General features: G+C 40.1%; 1 protein-coding gene across 2 annotated transcripts in view; it reads left to right on the forward strand.

Moving 5' to 3' along the window:
* Positions 1-22,853, forward strand: part of dennd2da (DENN/MADD domain containing 2Da) — a 43,109-nt gene that overhangs the window by 13,910 nt on the left and 6,346 nt on the right. Inside the window, exons 4-11 of one of the 2 annotated variants that reach the window (XM_042002857.1) lie at positions 700-777; positions 11,450-11,497; positions 11,838-11,930; positions 15,057-15,232; positions 17,047-17,159; positions 17,246-17,315; positions 17,418-17,495; positions 19,710-19,850. In XM_042002857.1, coding sequence (XP_041858791.1) covers positions 700-777; positions 11,450-11,497; positions 11,838-11,930; positions 15,057-15,232; positions 17,047-17,159; positions 17,246-17,315; positions 17,418-17,495; positions 19,710-19,850 — 797 coding nt within the window. Of the gene's footprint in view, positions 1-699; positions 778-5,780; positions 5,950-11,449; positions 11,498-11,837; positions 11,931-15,056; positions 15,233-17,046; positions 17,160-17,245; positions 17,316-17,417; positions 17,496-19,709; positions 19,851-22,853 lie in introns of those variants that run through there. The other variant, XM_042002858.1, reaches the window with a different exon arrangement.

The following is a 22,853-nucleotide window of genomic DNA, read 5'->3' on the forward strand; positions in this document are numbered from 1 at the left end:
ACATGAGGTGTGAAAGGTAATAGTGGATCGTGCGCAAATGTCTCACATTTCACATCATTTCCTTGATTTTATTCTTTGCCGTTGATGTCGCCGTTTCCCGTTTTCCCAGGTTATGTGCGTAAGCCATGGTCAGAGTTGTGTGGAGGTAGGAACATTTTACCGTCAAGTTTGGATTTTGTTCCTACAGCAGCTTTATAAATGAGGCCCCAGGTTTCTATCCAACAGAGCAGCTTTGGGATGTGGTGGAACGGGAGATTCTCATCATGGATGCAGTCGACAAACCTGCAGCAACTGTGTGATGCTGTCATGTCAATATGGAGAAAACCTCTGAGGAAGGTTTCCACCACCTTGTTCTATCTAACACACCAAGAGTTAAAGCAGTTCTCAAGGAAAAGGGGGTCAAACCCGGAACTAGAAGGCGGACCTGATAAAGTGGCTGATGACTCTGAATCATGTTGATATACTGAAGTATAAAATGCTACCATATTGTCAGGGATCATTGTTAAGAAAGAAAGGATGTGTCCTTTGCTAAAAGAGATCATAAAGGAAGCATTTGAGCTCCTCCACAATGAAAAGGTCTTCTTTCTTGTTGAGGCCACTCTGGAAACTTATGTGGTTTCATGCCCATTAGGTGGCGTAAAGAGCAGTTTACATGGAAATGATGTGTGACCTCTACACCTGATGTTCTTCCTCCCTCAGTGTCGATCGCAGATGAAGATTTCGCTTCAGAGCTCCATCGTGTTCGAGACCAGCTGAAGAAATTAGAGCTGCCTGAAGGTAACATGAAAACATTTCTTTACTCATCAGAACTTTACCAGAACTGATATTTCTAACCTGCACGATTTTTATTATATAGATTTTTTTTATTTCTACTGATCAGTAAAGTATTATTTATTTATTCTTTTAAGGTTTTTTGACATGATTTTTTTTAAGTATTTTCATTTTATTTAATTTCATTTAAGTGTGATGAGTGCTGTATGGAGCACTGACTCCCTCCATCCAACTTCCAACTTCAGTGGTGAACACTTACATGTCTGAAAAAAAGAATGCTGGTAAATATCAGATGTTTCCTGTCTCAGAATTATTTTGTAGTACAAGAATTTGACTTTGGGGAAACAGGTTATTCAGACATGAATGTCAGCATCTTTCTTTAATCACTGGAGCCTGAAGGACCATCTAGGAGACTGAACTGTGCCAACTAGAAACAGAATGGCTTTGAAAGCCATATTTCACTATTGAAGAATTGCTGCAGTAGATGGGCAAATTATTACATCTTTAATATTTCATGAGAATTTATTATTGCAAATAATAAAAATTTTAATGTCCACAATGTCTTGATAACATCCCTGAAGCCGTCAAATCTTTTCAGAACTTATCAGAACCAGGTCTTTGGCTGTAGGGATCCATCCACTGCTTGCTTTCTTTAATTAATTAATTTTTGGTCATGGTCTTGATGATGATGAATGAGCTTTTTCAGTTTTATAAAAGCTGGTGTGGATGGCTCTGGTCTTTGTTTCATACATTCTTTGTTCTTTTAAGAATCTTTGGGTTTAGGTGGTGCAGCAGATCGCTCATGCTGCAGCCTCCAGGATCAGCGCATGTCTGCACATATGTATGGGTTATCAGGGGTGGATTATGACCTCCGCCAATGAGCTGACTGTAAACAAAGAATTTTAGATTTGTTCATACATATGATGGGTAAGCCAGTGGCGCAGCACCATGACAGTCTGCCATCCTGAAATTACAGCCGCCAGCAAGGGACATATAGCACCAGTTCAGAATAACTCTGTTTCATGTTTTTATTGACGTGCAAACAAGAAAAGAAAAAAGGTTTTCACATATACCAGGAGACTTTGTTATCAGCATTAAACATGTTGGTATACACCATTAGATTTGGATTTGCATATTTTAAATGTAGAATAACCACAAGTTTTCAATGTGAGCCAACGCAGGGATTGTTGCTCGTTACCATGGTTACCACGAGCAGCATGACAATGGATCCTTCTAAAATACACCAGCCTGGTTGGTACAGAAGTGTATGTTTCCATGGTTTCAGTCCCCTGTGAGAACCATTTTTCCTTCTAAACACAGAGGAACCATATCTGACAGCTTGGTGGGATGCGGTTTGCAATATTTATGAAATCATGAATTTCTTCACCTGAGTGAACACTCCATGATGGATGGCGTGTTTTTTTATCGGTGTTGTCGAGGCTTTTTGAGACACGGTGGCCGCTGTTGCAATATGTGTTTGAGAAAGTGAGACGCTAGAATGCGCTTTACATTAGCATGATACACAATTCCAAAGCTAGATGGCAGGAATTCTTACACAATGTCTCTTTAATCACAGTATCTTTAAAAACAGTATCTTCAGCCTCTAGTTGTTTGGCCTATGTCCAAACTTTTAAAACTATCACCAGGCAACAGATACGGCTCTATTTTTCTATACCATCATCTGCTACAGCATCACTTTTTGGCATTTCCAGGAACACAGCTGCTCTGCTGCATGTTTAGTGGTGCAGCAGTGAAAAGGGTCCCCCTGAAACAATTTCCTGCTGTGCCACGTTCCCAGTGATGTCATGGTTACTTAAACAAAAGTGTAAGGCAAATTCATTTCACAAGAATATAAAACCGGTTTTCAGTAAGAACCAGTAAATCATTTAGTGCTGGTTCTGAGTTTTGCTAATTTGTTGGACCAAATCCATTAGTTATACTTCCCCTGATGATAATCTACAATTTATCATTAAAGACCTGTCATGCTCATTTTGTTGTCAGACTAGGGCCAGTGTGTGAGTTTATGATCAGCTTTCATTACAATAAGTGTTGCCTGTTCCAGCTGTCAGACATGAGGAAAGTAAAACTTATTGCCTCAGGTATTTCCTGTGTCATCATTGTTCACATAACAGAGTGCATCTGAGTCTCAACTAAAATCAGTCTGCAGGACTCAGTATAGAATAGAATAGAATAGAAATACTTCATTAATCCCTTCAGAGAGCCCTCAGGGAAATTTGGGCTCAGGGATAGAAATATGATAGAAATATGTTTAAATATGTTTAAAAACAACAACAATACAATGGATTTACATTAATAAGTGTGACTAAAAACATCTTTCTTGTCAGATGTTTACTGTCTCCACTGTTTTTCTGCTGACTGCTGTGTGGCTGTCAGAGACAAGAGGCTTTAAACAGTAAAACACAGTTAGTTTCAGTTTTCTCTGCTTTTGCTTAGGAGTTGTGATATAACTCTGAGTAACTTACTTATCTTTCCACAAGTCTAACCAAGAACCAACATTTTGGTGGAAAATTCTAGATACATGAGCCGAAATGTTTGAGTAAATAGGTCGGAGATTGAACAGCTTCCCCACGAGAGGTATTCCAGTATTCCAGTCTGCACTTACTCAGAGTCTGAGTCATCGCCTGTGTTATGCTTGAGTGTTACAGAGAAGGACCTCCTCCAGTTTAACCTCTGTTAACATGTTTATGTAGACCTGCCTCCAAATAATGTGGGGAAGTCATATAAAATATAAACTAAAGCAAAAATGTTGCCAACAGGCTGCAAAATCTTGGGGAAAAGGCAAAGAGACTGTAAAAGTTGTGAAATGTTAAAAGGAACACCTGCTGGTGTAATGCCAATGAGTCAGTAACACACCTGGATATAAAAGGAGCATCACAGACCGAGGGTCTTAGGAGTTAATATGAAGAAGAGCTCACCACTCTGTTAAAACTACAGGGGGGCCGATTTTTTAGATTTGTATTATTTTAGATGTAGTTGTTTACAGTATAGAGGGATCCCATCTCCAGTCCTCATGGCCCATTGTCCTGCAGACTTTCCATGTTTCCCTGCTGCAACACACCAGACTCATATTAATGGCATCATATTGGCAGACTTGTACAGAGTTTCTCAGAGATCCACCCTCCCTGCGTGGATTGACGCGCCACGGAGGTCTGAACGAAGCCTGGCGCAGTGGGACGTTGGTGCACACGCACCTGGTGTAAACTGTTGCACAGAGGAAACCTGTGATGTACCAGCTACACAGGTGTATCTGTGGTGTATCATACAGGACATGCACGGATGGACCTTTATTTTTAATATTTAAGAGTTTTAGCTCACATCAAAAATACATATTTATCTAGTTTAATTTGAAATCTTGACTCTAAAATTTAACTTTAAGATTCAAACCTTTTAAGTGCTAAAATATCACTGAAGGGCCACAGTAAATAAGCTGCATGCCTGACAAAAAGCAAGTCATTTTTCATTAACTTAATTTAAAAGCATATTGGCAGAAATGAGTCTGAATAATTATTTGCCAGAACTAACTTGGGTGATGTCAGAATTCAGACACACTTTTGTTTATATATATTTTTATTTACCTACCTACCTTTTGGACTTACACTGGGTGTACCTGCAAGTGGGCAGAGATATTTTATGTGTTCTGATTACTCAGCAGAAAACAAAGGGTGACCAAGCTTTTTTGATCCGGCCCCAAAACTCTGAAATAACTTGCCAGAGGAAATCAGGTCAGTGGACTCAGTGTCATCTTTTAAGAGTTATTTGAAAACTATTTTTTATCAGAGCTTTTTATTGACATACAGTTGGTGGTTAATACTTTCATATGTAACTTTATTGCCATTGATTTATTTTAATGTGTTATTTTAATGATCTGTAAAGCACATTTCTTTGAAAAAGTGCTCTATAAATAAGGATTGGTGTATTATTATCTCAGGTATAACAGGATATAGTGCATCACTGAAAACAAAAGTATACAATAAACAGAAATGATGATGTGAAAAAAAATGGTGGAGCAGCTAGTGTCTGACTACTACTGTTAAAAATTACATGGCTGGGCGAGCAATATGTTCTGACATTGTCCTCTTACATTTCAGAAAAATGTAAATTTATCCCCTCCTTTGCATCCTTTCTCTCTCATTGCTATAATGCAGTACTCGTGTTTCCTCCATAAAATTACAACCATACCAATCACAAAATTATGGAGCCCTCTGGTGACATTAAAATAAAAGAAATTAAATTGTAGCCATGTAAATTATTAAAACTAAATTGTGGGAACTAGATAAGTTGTGGCCATGGATTACTAACGCAAGGGAACAAGATCTTTTCAGTATATGGTCAAGTATTTTTTATCGTCCCTAATGGGAAATTTTGTTTACATACCAGTCCTCACTAGTTATACACATATTTATGGTCAAATATGATTTAATTGAATTCTGTTTTAATGTTGGGATGAATTATAATATTGTAATCAAGCTTACTTAATTATCTTATTCCCCTGGATTAGTAATTTGTGCCCAAAACTTAGTTATTTTGTTCCAATGCATTACTAATCCGTGGCCACATATGTCGGAATAATATCTTGTGGCCACGCATCAGAAATGCAAGGGCACAATTTTTCTTTCTAATAATAAATAATATTTAATATAAATAAATCCATCCATCCATCCATCATCTTGACCGCTTATTCCATTTCGGGTCGCGGGTGAGCTGGAGCCTATCCCAGCATTTTAACAGGTGAGAGGCAGGGTACACCCTGGACAGGTCACCAGTCTGTCGCAGGGCAATATAAATAAATAAATAAATAAATAAATAAATAAATAAATAAATAAAGTGCATCTTCATTCCGACATCATCATCATTCAAGTTGGTTCTGGTGAATTTATAAATATATAAACTTTATATAAAGTTAACCAAAGCAGTGGATTTACACGGAAGTCCCTGAAGCTCTGTTAACTTTTTCCCGCACACTGTGAACGCAGCACGGGACATGCGCGGTGTGCCGGAGCGCCTTCAGTCCGCGGGGCTGGGTGTTTGTTCGGGGATGGGGACGATGAAGTGCCGCTGAGAGAGTCGCGGAGTGTCGGTGGCGTTCAGCAGCAATGAGTGAAGCGGTAACGAGGAGAGGAGGCGGAGGAAGACTGAAGAAGTTGAGGAACAGATGGAGTGAGTACTTTTCCCAGACGGGACTACATGAGCGCGCTCTCTGCCACTATCTGACTTTACATGAACGGAACCAGTTTAACCAGCAACTCCCGCAAAATGACATTAAAACGGCTGCCGACCGTTTTATGGCTCTTTTCCGATTCACCCTCCGGTGTACCTGGCAGTGCCGTCTTATTTACCTGGAACAGGTAAATAACAGGTCGTTTATCCGGATACGAGCGTCGCTCAATAGTTTTATCACTACGACATTAATCAGTTAAACTTTGCCCCTTTCTTCCATCACGATATTTACTTTTCCCTCCCAGGACAAAGGAGGTCGTGGTTTACTGCATTAAACAAATTCAGATTTTCGGGCTGTAATTGAACTTCCCTATAAGTTTAAACAATGAGTCCATCATATCTGAGCTATTTTAATAGCTGTTTTTATGGACTTCCTTTTAAATCAACGTTCAAAATACTATTAACAGGGAGAAAAGTCTGTTTTGCTCTTGTTTAAAAGCTTTAACCATGTGTGGTGTTTGGTGAGCATTAAATCTGAAAGGTGGCGGTTGACACAGAATCAGTGAGCCTTAAAAGTTTTATTATTATTAATTTTTTTATACCTACACATATTTCTAAACAGTTTTATGCAGAGATTTGGATTTAACCTCCAGACTATATGTTGTAAGATGAGGAAGAAGAGTGGATTTAAGCCATTTCATAAAGCTGTGTTGACTCCCTGCTCTGCTTGGTGACCTGACAGCATGTTGTTCTAACATGCACAGCAGCCTCAGGCCGTGAAGCTGCTACCCAGGACTGTTATTAACACCCTCCTGCATCAATGCTGCAAGTAGTAGCAGAAGTCTGCAACAGCATGAGGGCCAACAGAGCCCTGCTGTGGTGTTAAAGAGAGAAAGAACACCTATAACCAAATTTAAGAGAAGTTGTTTCTTGTTTTCCTGTTGTTAATGCACAGTTGTGCAACTAAAAGGAACTGGCTGGGTGGGGAGAAGAACTGCGATCGCTGTTGACAGAGAGCAAACACCTTGTTCTGCCAGGGATTGTGTAGATTCAGAGACGGCTGTTGTCAGGAACCAGAGGGGTTAGTCAGGCTGAAAGTAAAACCTGGAAACCATCCAGGAGGATTTTTTTCTTCCCTTCATGCTCCAGCTGTAATTTCCCCAGGACACAATCACTCTTGCTTGAGCTCGCTCAGCTTTGTCATAATAAACTTGGAATATCTAAGTGTGTGATCGATGTGATTTATCACAGGTTGCAGTAACGACCACAAACCAGCAAGCATGCAGTTTGTGGTGAAGAGTTTTGCTTTACCAGCAGCGTTCAGCTCAAACTACCACCAACTTTTTCTACCAGCATGCTCAACTCATATTTGCTCTCAGTGATCTTTTGCGCTGTTCTGAGAACCAGCTCTAAATATAGTGGTCGATGCATACTGTGGTTTATTTCATATAAAAAAAAAATATTACTTGCACTAACAAATTTGCTCTTATATGAACATTATTTGGAACATGTATTAATTTCCCTGCTCATGTTGGCATCCACCTGGTTAGAAAATGACGGGGAAGGGCTCAAATGCTAAATTACTCTCACTGTGGAAAGAGCTGTAGTCTGATAGAGGTCCGAAAGGATGCCTTTGTTAAACCTGGTTGCACCTGCAAAAAGAAGCCCATCAAATCCTTTCCCACTGCCTCACAACTCTGAGATGTGTTCCAACCCGCTTCTGAAACCATGATGGCCCATGAGAAGGCTGAACATAAAAGCTTCCAGCGAATTGAAAAACCACTGCAGCTGAGAAAGTATATCTTCATATGCAAACAGTCCTGTGATCAAAGATTAACATCTGTAGTCTTGGCAGAATCTTGGTTATTATGTCCACACAGAAGGCTGATTATCCAAAACGCTTCGCCCTGCAAGGCATTTACCGTGCCTTGAAAAAGAATTCACCCCCTTATCTGTTTAGCTACATGACCACCTCTAATTTAATACATTTTTTATTTGAATATTATTTGATTGAACTGAAGAAAATAGTCTTAAGTTGAAGTGAAATGAGAAATATCTAATAATTAGGAGTGTGACTGTAGGTAGTTAATTATGATTAATATTTACAAAATACTATAATGCGTTAAAGAAATTAACATATTTAATCGTCCAAACAACGCGTTTGTCAGTGCACGGTTTCTGATACACCAGTTACACCGATGCACAGGTCAGAGAATCAGATCAGAGAACAAGTGGAACTCCTGGTTAAAGGACTTAAAATGACACTTTAACTTTATGTCTGTTCATTTGGTGTCAGTGATGTTTTTTTGTTTTTTTTACTGTTTTGAATTGACATTACTCGAGCTTGAGTTTACGGTATTAATGTCTGTCTGTTATTTGATTCAGTTGTCCACTAACATACATTTAAATAAAATAATTATGCTTTTTGGGGCAAATATTGTTATGCGATTAATTGAGATTAATTATTATCAAGGCCTCTAATTAATCAGATTAATTTTTTATTCATGTCCTCCCCTAATATTAATAATTAATAATAATAGTTAACAATAATTTTTAAAAATAAAAAACTGAAAATTGGCATGTCCATATGTATCCATCCCCTTTTATGAAGCCCCTAAAACACTTTGGTGCAACTAGTTCAGAAGTCACATAATTAGTGACATGAAGTCCACCTGTGTGCAATCTCAGTGTCACATGATCTGTAAACACACCTTTTCTGAAAGACCCCAGAAACTGCAACACCTAAACAAGAAAGCCTCCAAACAAGTCAGGGTTGGGTTATAATATCCACATCTTTCATGACTCTCGGGAGCACCTTCACATCCATCATAATGAAACCGAAAGAACATGGCACCACAGCAAACCTGCCAAGAGGGGGCCGGCCACCAAAACCTCATGGAGCAGAGCCAGGATCAGAGAGTAAATCAGAGAGCAAAGGTAACCCTAGAGGGGCTGCAGAGCTCAGCAGCAGAAGCTGGAATATCTGTCCTCACAGATCTGGGCATTAGGGATCAGTGGCCAGAAGAAAAACATAACGTTCAGCTAAAAATAAGTAGGCACACTTTGAGTTTGCAGAAAGCCATGTAGGAGACTCCCAGAATGTCTGGAGGAAGGTGTTCTGGTCAGATGAGACTAAAGTTGATCTTCGGTCATCAACGAAACGCACAGGACAACTTCCCCACGGTGAAACAGGGTGGTGGCAGCATCATGCCGTGGGGATGTTTTCAGCAGCGGGGACTGGGAAACTGGTCTAAGACGAGGGAAAGATGGATGATTCTAAATACAGGGAAATTCAAAACCAGTCTGTAGCTGATTTGAGACTTGGACGGAGGTTCACCTTTCACCAGGAAAATGAGCATACTGCTAAAGCAACACTTGCGTGGTTTAAGGAGAAACATGTATGTTGGAATGGCCGGGTCAAAGCCCAGACCTCAGTCCAGCTAAGGATCTGTGGTCAGACTTAAAGATTGCTGTTCACAAGCTCAAGGCATCAAACCTGCAGGAGCCAGAGCAGCTTTCCCTTGAGGAATAAGAAAAAATCCCAGTGGCAAGATGTTGCTAACTTATAGAGACTCATCAAAAACAACTTACAGGTGTGATCGCAGCAAAACTTAATGGGGGTGAATAGTTGATGTTTTCTGTTATTTTGTCCTATTTGTTGTTTGTTTCACAATAAAAAAAATATCCCATCTTTAAAGTTGTAGGAATCTTTGGTAGATTAAATGACTCTAAACCTCAAATAATCTGTTTTGATTCCAGGTTGTGAGGCAACCTGGATGAAAAATACAGCTGGGGGGGATTCTTTTGCAAGACACTATAAATGTCACAATGCTGTGCATGTGTGGACGGGACCTTTATGTTCAAGAACTACCAACACCTCCAAGAGGACAAAAGCCTGTAGTTGACAATCGAGAGATTTACACCCTACAGTATCATCTCTTTCTGAGATGGTAATTATTTTTTCAGAGAACTTAAAGATTCTTCTCGATGGGTAAAGAATCCGTCTTTTGTTCTTGTGTTGCTTTGGTTCGTTTCAGAACATCCATGTGAGAAGTTACGGTTGGAAGTCATGTGTTTCCGTAAAGAAAAAATAAAAGCTTCACCCACTTTTGCCAAGCAGCCTCTTCAAATTGGCGAGTGCACTCTGGGTGTTGTGTTAATGCTGACTGGAGCCGGACTTCTAACATTTCATCCTACCTGTCGAGACGTCCCGCCTACGCTGCACATGTACACAACATGAAAACATAATTTCAGTGTGGGGTTGAAGATACGCCCATAAATCCATGCAACCCTCTACTCTGTAAGAGCAGCTGCACCTTTGTTTTGTGAAATAACCTCATTTATAACTTTTGTTTTTCTGTGTTTTATTAGAGGTAGTGACAATTCTGAACTAGTTCTGAATGCATAGAAAATAAAGTAAACATGCTTCCTGTGTCAAAGGAAAAGGATTTCAACAGCTTATTTTAGGGTTATTTTAAAAATCTGTTCAGATAGGTTATTTTTAGTATAAAACCAGCACTGGTGTAGAGAATATGACTGGAATCTAAAGGACACTGAAAGCTGTGTCTTAGTTAGGTTGATCTGTTTATACTACTTTACAAAACACAGGTGCAGCTCCTGCAGATGGTCCCTGAAGGTAACACACGTCTGGCAGCCTTCACGGCATCGCTGCATGCCAGTGCTAGTCTGTGAGAAGCTACAAAGCCAGCTTTGGAAGACCGTCTGTTAGCTGCTTTTTACCTTGGCTCACACAGCACGAGGACAAGCTGCAGTTTCAAATAAAAGCTGTTTTATCTCTCATGTCACCTTAATGCAACACAAGTATGAAAATTCTTTCTTCTGAGTCAGAAGTAAACAGATGACTCAGCAGACTGCTAGCACTCCAGTACACACAGATGATTAGTTGTAAGGAGCTGCGTAGCTTTGTTGCTGGGCAACAGGGAAATGTTGATTACGATGCTTGTTTGCGCACACAGGCAGCTTGGAAGAGATGCTGATATGCATCATCATGCAGTTCAGGCGTTATCAGTGTGCAAGAGTTCAGCAGAGTTCATGTTTTTTCCTGCAGAAACCTGCTTTCACTGCTGTTCCTGGTGCATTTGGTGATGAAGTGGTCAGTACATGTTATTATTTTTTAACCTGACAGATGCTTCAGAGGCCCGACTTCATTCATTTATACAGTTACCATGGAAACAAAATCCATCAGAAAAGCCTGATCCTGGTCAGGTTAGTTTTCAGACGTAGCTTCATGTCAGTTTGAACAAATTAATCAGTCAGATTATAGAAAAAGTTCCTCTGCAGCACCCTGTGAGAGCACATGTGACATTCGGTTATCACCAATGGCAACCAATCAACTGATTTATTAACCAACCAGCCAATTTATCTTCTAAAATTAAAGATGATAATGAAGTGTGTCATTTAGCTGAGCTGTAATGTAAACTATAACTGGAACTAGGTAAGAAAAGTGGACACTAAGTGCTTCAATCTTTGTTTGTTCCAGGTGAGCAGCCCAAACACAGCCTGTTACCTGATGTTTCTGGGAAACGCAGTAAGTACACGTGGATATCCTCAGTCATGCTGTCCAGACAGCTTCAAATAAATACACCATTAAAATCTTAATATGAGTGATTGGAGATAAATTACAGCAGTATCAATGAATTATGGTAGAACAAGAAAATGATCCATTCAGGGTCGGAAATCTGTTGCAATGTTGGAAATCTGAGTGTTTTGTGTCATGTGACTCCAGCCTGAGCAGAGGTTTCATCAGGCAGTTAGTTGCAGACACTTGCATACGCTGGTTTTTAAGCTAGCAGAGGAAGTGTGGGGAAGCCGACGCTGCTTCGTGGTTTCAGTACTGAGAAGCTGTTTTGTTTTTTTTCCTCTGGCAGGTGCAGCTCCATCAGGTGAAGATGACGGACATCAAGGGGCCCTCAAGAGGTTCACTGTCATGTGGTCCTCCTTCCGCAGAGGGAGAAAAGACAGTGAGTGCTCTCTGATGAAAAATAGCTGTTGAGGAAGGTGGAGCTGGGTGTTGGGTCATGTTGTGATCATGGATTACATAACCAGTGATTAGCTGCACACGACTGGTGCACGACTGGGACGAGTTGCCGTTTCCTCCTCACAGCTCAGTGAGAAGGAGCAACTTTACGTCTGATTGGTCCAAGTTTTAACCCATGGATGCCTAGTAATGCACATTCACAACAAAATGCTTCTGTTTTTTTTTTTGTTTGTTTGTTTTTTTTGTTTTTTTATCTAATTAATTAATTTTATTCATCTGTTTATATTTATTTACTTTTTTATACATTTATTTTTTATTGTTTATTTATTCATACCTAATTTTGTTATGTTTTATTCCTTTATTTCCTTTATTTTTTTATGCATTTATTTTACTTTTATGTCATTGTAAATATATTCAGATGTTAACGGGTTTAAATGTGATGTGCATCATCCCAGGGGGTTGAGGACGGGTGGGGAGGGGTAAAAGCTACAGGCACAGTGCTGTGAGAGCGTTGAGCTGCGCTTCTATGTGTTGCCAGGAAAACAGAAAGTTATGAGCCAGATATTAAAATGTGCAAATATAAATATGAAAATGGGATTTGAGGCAAAAAGGTTAATTTCGTTAAGTTTTCTTCTGGGATAGTTCTCCAGGGTCCTTGAAGGTCTTTTCAAAGCTCTTGTTTCTGCCTTTTGTTCCGTTCTCTGTCCAGATGATCCAACACTGCTTGAGTTATGTTGAGGTCTGGGTTCCAGGGAGGATCCATCAGACCTGTTCCCACTGATTTTCAGCCCACTTCTTGTGTCATGTGACCTACCTCAGCCTTTTCTCCCTGTTTCCCTTCCTTAAGAACAGCTTCTTGCCAGCCACGTTTGGATGGATAGAAAGATAGAAAGATAGAAAGATAGATGGCTCAGGGCTCCTAATTCTTCTTCTTTTGTCCTCCACGTGTCCAGTTTCTGCCTCCATGCTGAGATAAGCTGAGTTTCCAGCTACCAGCTGTTTATGAATCACCTCGTTGCTGCTGGAATCCTGTTTTCTGTCTGATCTTTTGTATTTTTCATTGGAAGAGCCTAAAAATCCAGTTTAAAACTGGTTCTTTGCGGTTGTCTGTTACATATTGACACAACACTGGTTAATCTGTTGGAGCCTTTTTTATGTGTGAGGTGGTTGAACAAAAAACTTTCCTCCTTGAGTGAATATGAAGCCAATGTCTACAGAAAAACTGTGAAATACTTTCAGAAAGTTTGGAAATCTTTTGCTCAAGACCACTTTAGAATATTACAACAAAGTCTAGCTGTTTGGAAGAGAAATGTAAAGAAACGTGGGCTAGATCAGGACTTCTGTACATGGAAATGGTCCAAAAACAGAAGTTAACACACAGAAATTAGCACCCTGTTTACCTACAGAACACCTGATCTGTTCTCTTCACCATCAAAGTCATCCTGCAAGTGTTTCCTGCAGACATCAAACAACAGAAAGTTAAAGTTCTGATCCACAGTAGCTGTGTTTACATCCATTTGGGAAGCAATTTTAAAGTAAACTTTCTGTCCCACATAGCTGCTATAAACAGGGTAAAAGTTGTTCACAAGAAACAAGACTTGGAAGAAGAAGACATAAACAACACCAATGGCCTTGTTTGTATCTGAGAGAAAGATGTAGAGCTCTCAGTTCAGTATGTTGTCCACGATGCTTTAACATTTAAACTGTGGAAGCTTCAGGAAGAATAGTTTTCCTGTGTAAGCATGTTTAAAAGTCTTGGCAAACACAGTGAAAACTCACAAACCAAAAAGCTGAACGACTAAAATGAAAATTGTTTTTATACACGAATCAGAAGCTGAAAAACCTGCAAGGCAAAATCATTTCAGAGCTTTTATTTGCAAACAGGCTGTGAACTGAGGATAAAGTAGGACTGCTGTCAGAAGTGGGTTAACATGCAGATGCTGTGGTGGAGAAGTGCCCTGCAGCATCAAGCTAACTTGACGTGAAAAGATGTCCGAAGATCATGAAATGTAGACAGTTGTGACAGTTTGTCTGATGCAGGAGCTGAAGTCTGCTGCTGCTGGAATTTACCATTCTTCAAGCATCCCTACATGTGTGTCCAGCAGCTCTTTGTTTAAGGTGCATGCTCACAGCAGTGCTTCAGTGTTTTTCATTCAGTAGATGTTTCTGAAGGATTCGATCACAGCAAATATCAACGCTACAGAACCTCCCGGTCATCCATTGACTGATCTTTTTCTGTGCAACTTTTAGCATAAAAATAGTTCCTTCAGTTTGTTTCTACAGAGATAACATCTGTGTCTGATATCTCACATATTCTCTCTTATCAGTTTGGTTTCAGTACAGCTAGCCTTCTTAGCTTCAAATGGCCGTCTCTCTTCAGGAGAAGCTCTTCAGTGCACGCTGAGCCTGCTGGAAATGAGCTGCATGACGACTGATGCAATAAAAAAGAAAAGAAAATCTGAAGATGGCGTCCTTAAAACTTTAAATCCCCGACTAGAAAACCCTACACAAAGAAAAAGGCTGCAGCCTGTTTCCTGTTTACTTGTGTATCAGACACAGAAACTTCGTCCTGGATATTTTTTTTTAGTTTCAGTGGGTAAAAAGTGTCACACTGATATCAAAAGTAAATCTGCTCTTCAAAGCGCAGTGGAGGCATGAAGCCGTCAAGTCTGAGGAGGAAACTGGCAAAGAGGGCGATATTTCTGACAACTAAAAAGAAAAAAACACTTTTTTTTTGTTATTGTTGTTTTTATCAAATTTGAACTAGAGTGGCTTTGGCACTAATGCTGTGAATATTCCAATATTCCAATATTCTTAAGTGGTTTTGGAAGGTGTATGTTTGAACTTTGGTCGAAGCGAGACCGTCGGCCTCCTGCAGGGTTCAGCCAGCCTTGGCTGCACATCTCTGCTGAATAGAAATGTAAAAAGAAATTGAACAAGTTTATTTCAAAGAAGAATCAAAGTCAGGCAAATCAGTGTCTTACAGTCTCAGTATTTTAATGTTGATAATATTTCCAGTCTGCACATCAGGCCTTGTGCATTTCATAATGAGCATTAATATGAGCCATATGCACACTGAAGCACCGTGTCATTGTGTGTTTTTATGTAGAAGCTAAAGATGCTGAACCTGAAGCACCGCTGAGCTCATCAGCAGCAGACAACACGTCCAGGCAGCAGCGCTACGCCAGTGGGCAGTACTTCTTCGAGTATCTGGTGGTGGTGAGCCTCAAGAAGACCAAAGACTGCAAAAGCTACGAACCTCAGATCTCCTACCAGTTTCCTAAGGTCAGTCTGTAAAACACCATCAGGTTTGTTATTCTATTGTAGATCTGCTGCTGTGTTTGGGATCTTTGTCCTGCTGCATGAGACAGTTTCAGCCAAGCGTTAGCTGTGGGACAGATGGACCACATCTGACTCTAGAATACTTTGTTGACCAGAGGAGTTCATGAGCCACTTAGAACAAGCCCAGATCACCATCCCTCCACCACCGTGCTGATATGCTGTGTTTGGTTTGCTGCATTCTGACCAAACATGTCCATTTTGGTCTTGTTTGTCTAAAGGACATGGTTCCAGAAGTCTGGTGGTTTGTCCTGATGCAGCAAACCTAACCCATGTTCTTTTAAGGGCACATGTACACTAGCCCTGTTTGGTCCGTGTTAAAGAAACCCTGGTGCGTTTCCATGGATACTACTGTTCGTTTGGAGCAGTGTTACACACTGGTACCAACCAAAAAAGCGAACCCTGATCCACTTAAAAACTGGTGGTCTCAGTTTGCTTACAGTGTGAAAGCCAACTGGGCATCCAGTGAGCCACAGTGAGGAAGTGATGTAGGAAGTGATGTAGGACGCGTCGTAGCGCTGCATGCTGGATAGATCGCTGCTTCTCCTGACAGATTAGGTTTGAACACCAAAGTAAAAGCAGAAACCAGACTGCATTAATATATCGCTGCTTCATCGTTTACTTGACGCGAACAATCCGTTTTCCACGCTGGTCAATCGGTTTGCCAGGTTTTCTTCTTGTGTCTTGTTGGTCAGTGATTGTTTTGGGGGAATATCGCCCCCTAACGAGCAGTTTCAAGCGGTTTAATCTGCTGGAGTAAAAGCAGAGTGAAAGCAAACACAATTTTTTTTTAAATTTTTGGGAAGTACCCATCCAGTCGACCTGAGTCCCCCCGACTCTCCTGGTGTGAATGCACCCTTAAAGAGAAGAGGCTTTCTCCTGCAACCCTTCCAAGCATGCCGTACTGGTTCAGTCTTTTTCTAACTGGGCTGTCATGAACTTTAGCATTTAACATGCTAACTGAGGCCTGGAGAGTCTGAGATGGAGAGCTTGGGTTTTATAGTTCTCTGAACGTTACACGGGCAGATCTTGGGCTGAACTTGCTGGGCCATCCACTCCTGGGAAGGTTGCCAGCTTTCTGAATGTCTTTCACTTGAATCATGGACTCCTGAGAGTTTGGAAATTACCTAACAATCCTTCCCAGATTATGTTAACACACACCTGAAAGCAGCAGAGCGACAAACTGCTTTCACAAAGGTGATCACACTGCTGATGATTAATTAATTAAGTGTTTTGATGAGCAACACCTGGCTGCTGCAGACCCTTTTAATTCCAGTGGAAGCAGTAAAAATTTTCTTTTACATGCTGCGTCGGCATTTTGATAAAATAAATAATGACAGTGTTTTCTTTCATATGTTGTTCATCTTAGGTTCTGTTTACAAAAGTCTAAAATCAGTGATTTTTCACTATTTATCAGGATGTAATATTGGCTCTTACTGATCACTATTTTTATTTTTAATGTCACAATATTTTGGCTGAATGTGTGATATTATTATCCACTGAATCAACATAATATTGTATCACAGTCAGACTTGTGATTTACTGGTGATCATGTACCAAAGTATCACTGATTTCCTGATGTAAACATGCACAATTCAGTCTAAAAACAAGTCGATCATCTGAGTTTAAGTTAAATTTAATGCACTCAAACTGCAGGGAATTGGAAGAGCTGGTTACTGTAAAACTAAATAAGTGCTCGTGGGTGCGTCTGAAATAAAAAAAGTGCTTTTGATAACAGATCTGTGTGTGTTTACTTTCAGAGAGATGGGATGGCGAAATTTCAAAAGGAGGAGGAGGAGAAGACCCTCAAGGCGATCACTCTCTTTTGTTTTCCAGAGGGCATCAACTGGGCTCCTTTGACAGAATACCACAGGTACCGGGAGCCACCAACCTGGCCGTCTTAGACCAGTCGTTCTGCTTCACTTTTATTTTTCTGAGTTTCATTCTGCTCATTTCCAGCGAGACTTTCTCTTTCGTTCTGACTGAAATCGATGGCAGCAGAAGAAACGGATACTGCAGGAGGTTGCTGGTCAGTGTGTGGAATAAAATCTCCATCATGAGAAGAAAATCTTTAATTTTCATTAAAAAAGAAAAAAGAAAACAACATTTCCTTTGAATTTGCAACCCTCAGCCAGGCGGGAAAGGAGCTCGACCACCGGAGGCGTACTGCATCATCAGCAGCCTGGCTTGTTTCGGCCTCTTCTCTAAGGTGAGGAACAAGTTTCTTTTAACACATTTCCTGATACGGTTTGACTCTAAATGCCGACCAAGCCGTGTTTTAGCATTTCAGCTTGAAAACCGGTAACGTCGTACCACTTCCTGACTTTGCTGCTGATCTCCATCTGAACATGTGGAAGTGGAAAACTTTGTTTCAGGTCATTTATACAAGCAAAAGAGAAGTTTTAACCAATTCTTGTTTTAAATCTTATTTTTGTCCATAAAGAAGATAAATATTATAAAGTATGTGCATTAAAAATGATCCAATTTTAAGAAAATGCTTCTAACTTTGTCTTAATGAGATACACTACCGTTCAAAAGTTTGGGGTCGCTTTGCCATGGGATTCAATAGGGAAGTGACCACAAACTTTTGAACGGTAGTGTATGCCAACTAATTTTAAGCAGAAATGAGCCAGTAACACGCTGCCCCCCTGCCTGCGGCCCTCCATAAAATATCTTCTAGATCAGCACATTTAGGCTTTTTTCAGATTAAAATAATTTTGATACACCAGAGAAAATCACAATAAAATAACCAATAAACAAGACGGGTTCATGGGATGAGGCTTCACGTGGTCCAAATATATGTTTCATAGAGAAATCTGCCACATCCGTGTAGAACTGGGTTTAAAATCTATTTAATTACAAAAAAGTCAATAAATCCACATGTTTTATAAAAAAGGGTTATTTGAGAATGTCTTATATTCTAGAAAATTTTGTTACACAAAAATCGATGTGTGGGATTTAATGTAATCAGTCTGTTCGTGGTGAGACCCAGCCCGACGTCTCAGGTTCGTTCTGCATCAATAACACTTCCAGCTTTTGGTCTTTAGGACCAGAGAAAGTGAACCTTAAAAATGGTCCAGTAACCAGTTTTAATAAAGCTGGTTAAAGAAAAAAAATTAAAATCCTGAAAGCGAGAAATTTATTTTAATGTCTTGTTTACTAATTATTAATCCCAGATTAAGATGTCATTTCCTAAAATGAGCTCAATGAAGAGACCAACATTCCAACTTTGAGTGAGTTTATCTTGAATATGTGTGTTTTCATTGCTTTTAATGTGATAAACTGCTGCATTATAAATTTCTTTTAGATGCCTAGTTTTAAAGGTTGGTTTATTTTTATTATGGCTACAATTTTAAGCTATTGTACAATCACTTGTCAAGTTGAATGTCTTTTCTCATTCACGGGTTTTGCTTGATACAAGATGATTTTATTTAATAATATTAAAAACTCAGTTTTAGTTTCTTTCTAGTTAGGGTTGGGATATACTTGCTGTGAAGGCAAGCGTACACGTCAAAGTTTGGCTACGTTTCTGAATACTTGCAGCAAACAAACAAGTACAACGTTCAATACTGAAGGTCACCACTAGGGGCAGCATTTAGCAAGGCTAAATGAAATATTGACATTATTGTTGCCGATGAAAAGGGGGACCTGCAGAAATAGTTTGGGAAACACTGGTTTATAACAATAAATGGGTGGATATGACATGAAATGCTTTGACTGGTCAACATGTGAGAAGAAAAGTGTTGTATAAGTACATCCATTTACCATTTATTTCTGTATTATTCATTTATTATTTAATCTTTATTTTTTTATTTAATATTGAATTGCACTTTATTTTGTTCCAGTCTTTTTTCCGTTTTGTTTTTTTCCCCTGTATTTATTTAGATTTTCTCTTTTTAAATTGTAAATAAATTCAGGCTTTAGGGGGTTCAGGATTAAACATTGCGCATCATTAACATTTTTGTCCATTTGGGAAGATTCTTCTTTTGGACCTGGCCACCAGTTTAGATGTGTTGGTGCATTTGTTTTTATAGGAAAGGAAGTCTTTCTTCCAACCCTGTTTGTCACGTAAATTCTGTCCTTACGGAAGGATTTTATTTGGGCTTGTAAATTTTATCTGCACTTGAAGATTTGATTAGTTCTTGTGAAGATGACCTGTACTTACAGGTTTTATTTGTTGTTAGAAATTTAATCCGTTGTAAGTTGTAAAATGGATAAAAACTGTTAGACTTGACTTGTTCTTGCAGGTTTTATCCATTTTTTCGTGTTTTCACACATTCAGGTATGTTGACATAAGTCAGAAAACACATGTACCAGCTAGAAATCTTGAACATGGCTCCATCTACGTATCTGAAATGCCAGTTTTGGCTCTGTAAATGTAGTCATGCAGCTGTATTGTGAGTGTGTTCTTCCATGTGTGCAGATATTTGATGAGGTGGAGAAGCGGCGGCAGATCTCCATGGCCATGATCTACCCATTCATGCAGAAGCTGAGAGAGGCTTCATTCCCAGCTCCCGGACACACAGTGGAGATTAAGAGCTTCATTCCTGAGTCGGGCACTGAGGTCAGAGCAGAACCCCTCCCCCAACGCTGCCCCCTGCTCTAACACACCACTTAGAATTGGGTTATTCAGATTTCTAAAGAACCAGTCACACAACTTTCAGTTTTTATGGGACATCTCAACATAATACTCAAGGAAGCTTATCTCAGTTTTTGCTGATTACAGGTTCAACTGAAGTTTCATTATTATTTATCCAGATAACATTGTTCTGTAAAAGTCATTTCTGAGATAAGCAGAAACATCCGTCACACAAAAGAAGTTCAGATAATCAGGCAGGTCAGAAACAAACAGGTCCACATATCTGGAAGAGAAAATGAAACTGAACCCAGAAAACATCCATCATGACAGAGCCACTCTCTGCTCTTATTCTTTCATTTCTACTTTCACTTCATTTCAGACAGATGGAAAACAAAAGTTTGTGCCGAGTGGTTAAAGTACAAATCATCCTCTCTGGAAGCTGTGGGACTTTTTACATTTTACCCTGATATTTTCCTGGAATCTCTAACACAGAGGAGCAAAATGAGCAAAATGTGGCTAAATTTGCATCAAGGTGGTTCAGAAATGCTACTCATCAACCATTTTATCAGGTCCACCTTCTAGAACCGGGTCAGACCCTCTTTTACTTTCAGGACCACCTTAATTCTCTGTGTAATTGAAGGTTTTAGACACAGTCTGTGTGAATTGTAGCCTCAGTTTCCTGTTCTTAGCTGGCAGGAGGCACCTGGTGTGTCTTCTGCTGCTGGAGCCCATCTGCTTCAAGGCTGGACGTGTTGTGTGTTCAGAGATGATGTTCTGCAGACCTTGGTAGGAACCAAGCGGCAACCTCCGGCGGTAAAATGTGAGGCCTATGCAGAAGTGCAAAAAATTGCAGTTCACCCCTCATCCACCAGGGGCTCCAAAACAGAGCAAATCTCCACAGACTCCCATGTTAAAAAGGTCAAGGGCGGCGTTAAACACGCAGCGGTGTCCGCGTCTTTATTTTTGTACTTTCTCACCACTTCGATCAGCTGTTCATTAAAACGATCCCTCACATCAACCGAAATGTAGAAGTGACAACTTTCTGCTTCACACTTTTCCGTGTTAACCACACCCACCTCAAATGTCCGACCAGTCACTTCTCAGAGCCCCACGAGAAGAAAGTTCTGCTCGAGAACAAGCAGCAAGATGTCCTCAAGAACAAGAACAAAGCTCTGTGTCATCTCTTCAGTGCTGTCCCATGAAATGAGTAAATATCTGCAGAAATGTGAGGGGTGTACTCACTTTCGTGGGATACTGTAAATGCACCGAGTTGCTGCCACGTGATTGGCTTATTAGATATTTGTATTAAGGTGAACAGGTGGGCCTAATAAAGCGGCCGCTGGTGTGTTTATTATATTTTTTTATAGATTTTTTTTTCTTTTGATGTCAGTCAGATTTGCACTCATACACAGATTTGTGTTTAATTTTACTGAAATTTGGTTTAATCAAAGCATTTGTTAATAATCAACATCATTTCTGGAGGTGAAATATTTCCACTAATGACCAGTTCCACAAAAGCTAATAGGAAAAGCTTTGTTTTCACATGGTAACAACATTGTTTAAAGTCTTAATGAAATTACGTGTTTTGGTCAAAGTGTCACACAAACACGTTTTAGTAGCTACTGTTAAATCAGAATTTCTTGGAATTTCCTGAAAGGAACTTCAGGCTGGATTCCCAGACTGAATGCAGAACGTTAAACAGGATTGGTGAAGAGGAATGTCCCATTTCTTTCTTGAGTAAAGTCAACAGTGCAGCTGCTGATGAGGATTTTCTGCTGATAGTAAAACTAAATTAAAAGAGTTTCATCTTCCCACTCCTGACACAGTCATTTCAGGATGATGTGAAGCTGAAGTTGGGTGAAGAAGAAGATTAGGAGGCTGTAAAATACACATTGTGCTTGTATCACTTGTGTGGTTTTTGAGCTCCAGAAACATCCAAAATACGTCGCCTTTGAATCAGAGTAAATTATTTCATAACACAAATCCCAGATAGCAGAAAAGGTTTGGCCCGGATATGGCCCACTTCTGCAGTTAGGCCTATATTTAGCCTTGATTACGGTGCTGACCCCATGAGGGTCTGGCAGCCAAAACTGAGCCACCCAGATGTGATCCACATGGAAACTTTCTGTCCAGATCGGCTCCTCATGCTTTGACCATGTCTGGCCCACAAGACACTTCCCGTATCCCACGTCCAAGCCAAGAACCGACATCTGGTCCACACAACACCTGCTAGTGCTGTAACTGACCCATAGCTACCAAAAGTAGCCCGAACGTGTCTGCTATCTGGGATTTCTCTCAGAGATGAACCATCATAAATGGTTTAAGGGCAGTAAACAAATAGAATTCATCTTTCTACTCATCTACTGAGTAGATAAGTAGGCCTACTCAAAGGCCTGAGATGAGGATGCAGGAGGGAAATGTCCCAACATTCAGTCAGTGACACAAGAGGAAACGTTTAACAGGATCATTGTTCAGCTCTGAGGAAGTGGTGTTTTTTGGTCTTTTTTACAACTACAGCACATAAATGCAGATGTGCCACTTCTTACTCTGGGACAGCAGAACAGCTGGAGTACAAACGGACTTTACACGATCAGTTCCTCCTGGGCGTGTTTGTGTGGAGTTGTCTGAACCTGTCCTTACTTATCCAACCTTCCCCTCTGAGCAGAAACTTAACACTCCCATCATGCCTCTGACCATGTTTGAACAGCTCGCAGTCATCCGAAGCGTTCGCTCAGGCTGGTCCTTGTTTTCTGCTGGTTACCGTGAGCAGCCTCAGCATGACAAGAGGACGACGACACGCTTCTGTGGCTTCAAAAACACTTGGATTCATGTCGGCTGTGTAGACGCTGCTCTAAATATTTAACAGAGTGGAGGAAATAAATCATGACTAAAACTAACCTGCATCACTTTAGAGTAGTAGTTCTCAAACATTTCACCCCCCGTGGAATCATTTTTCAGCCCAGGACCCCCTAAACCAGAGGTGTCAAA

This window comes from Melanotaenia boesemani, chromosome 13, assembly GCF_017639745.1.
Source record: "Melanotaenia boesemani isolate fMelBoe1 chromosome 13, fMelBoe1.pri, whole genome shotgun sequence".
Taxonomy (NCBI): Eukaryota; Metazoa; Chordata; class Actinopteri; order Atheriniformes; family Melanotaeniidae; genus Melanotaenia; species Melanotaenia boesemani.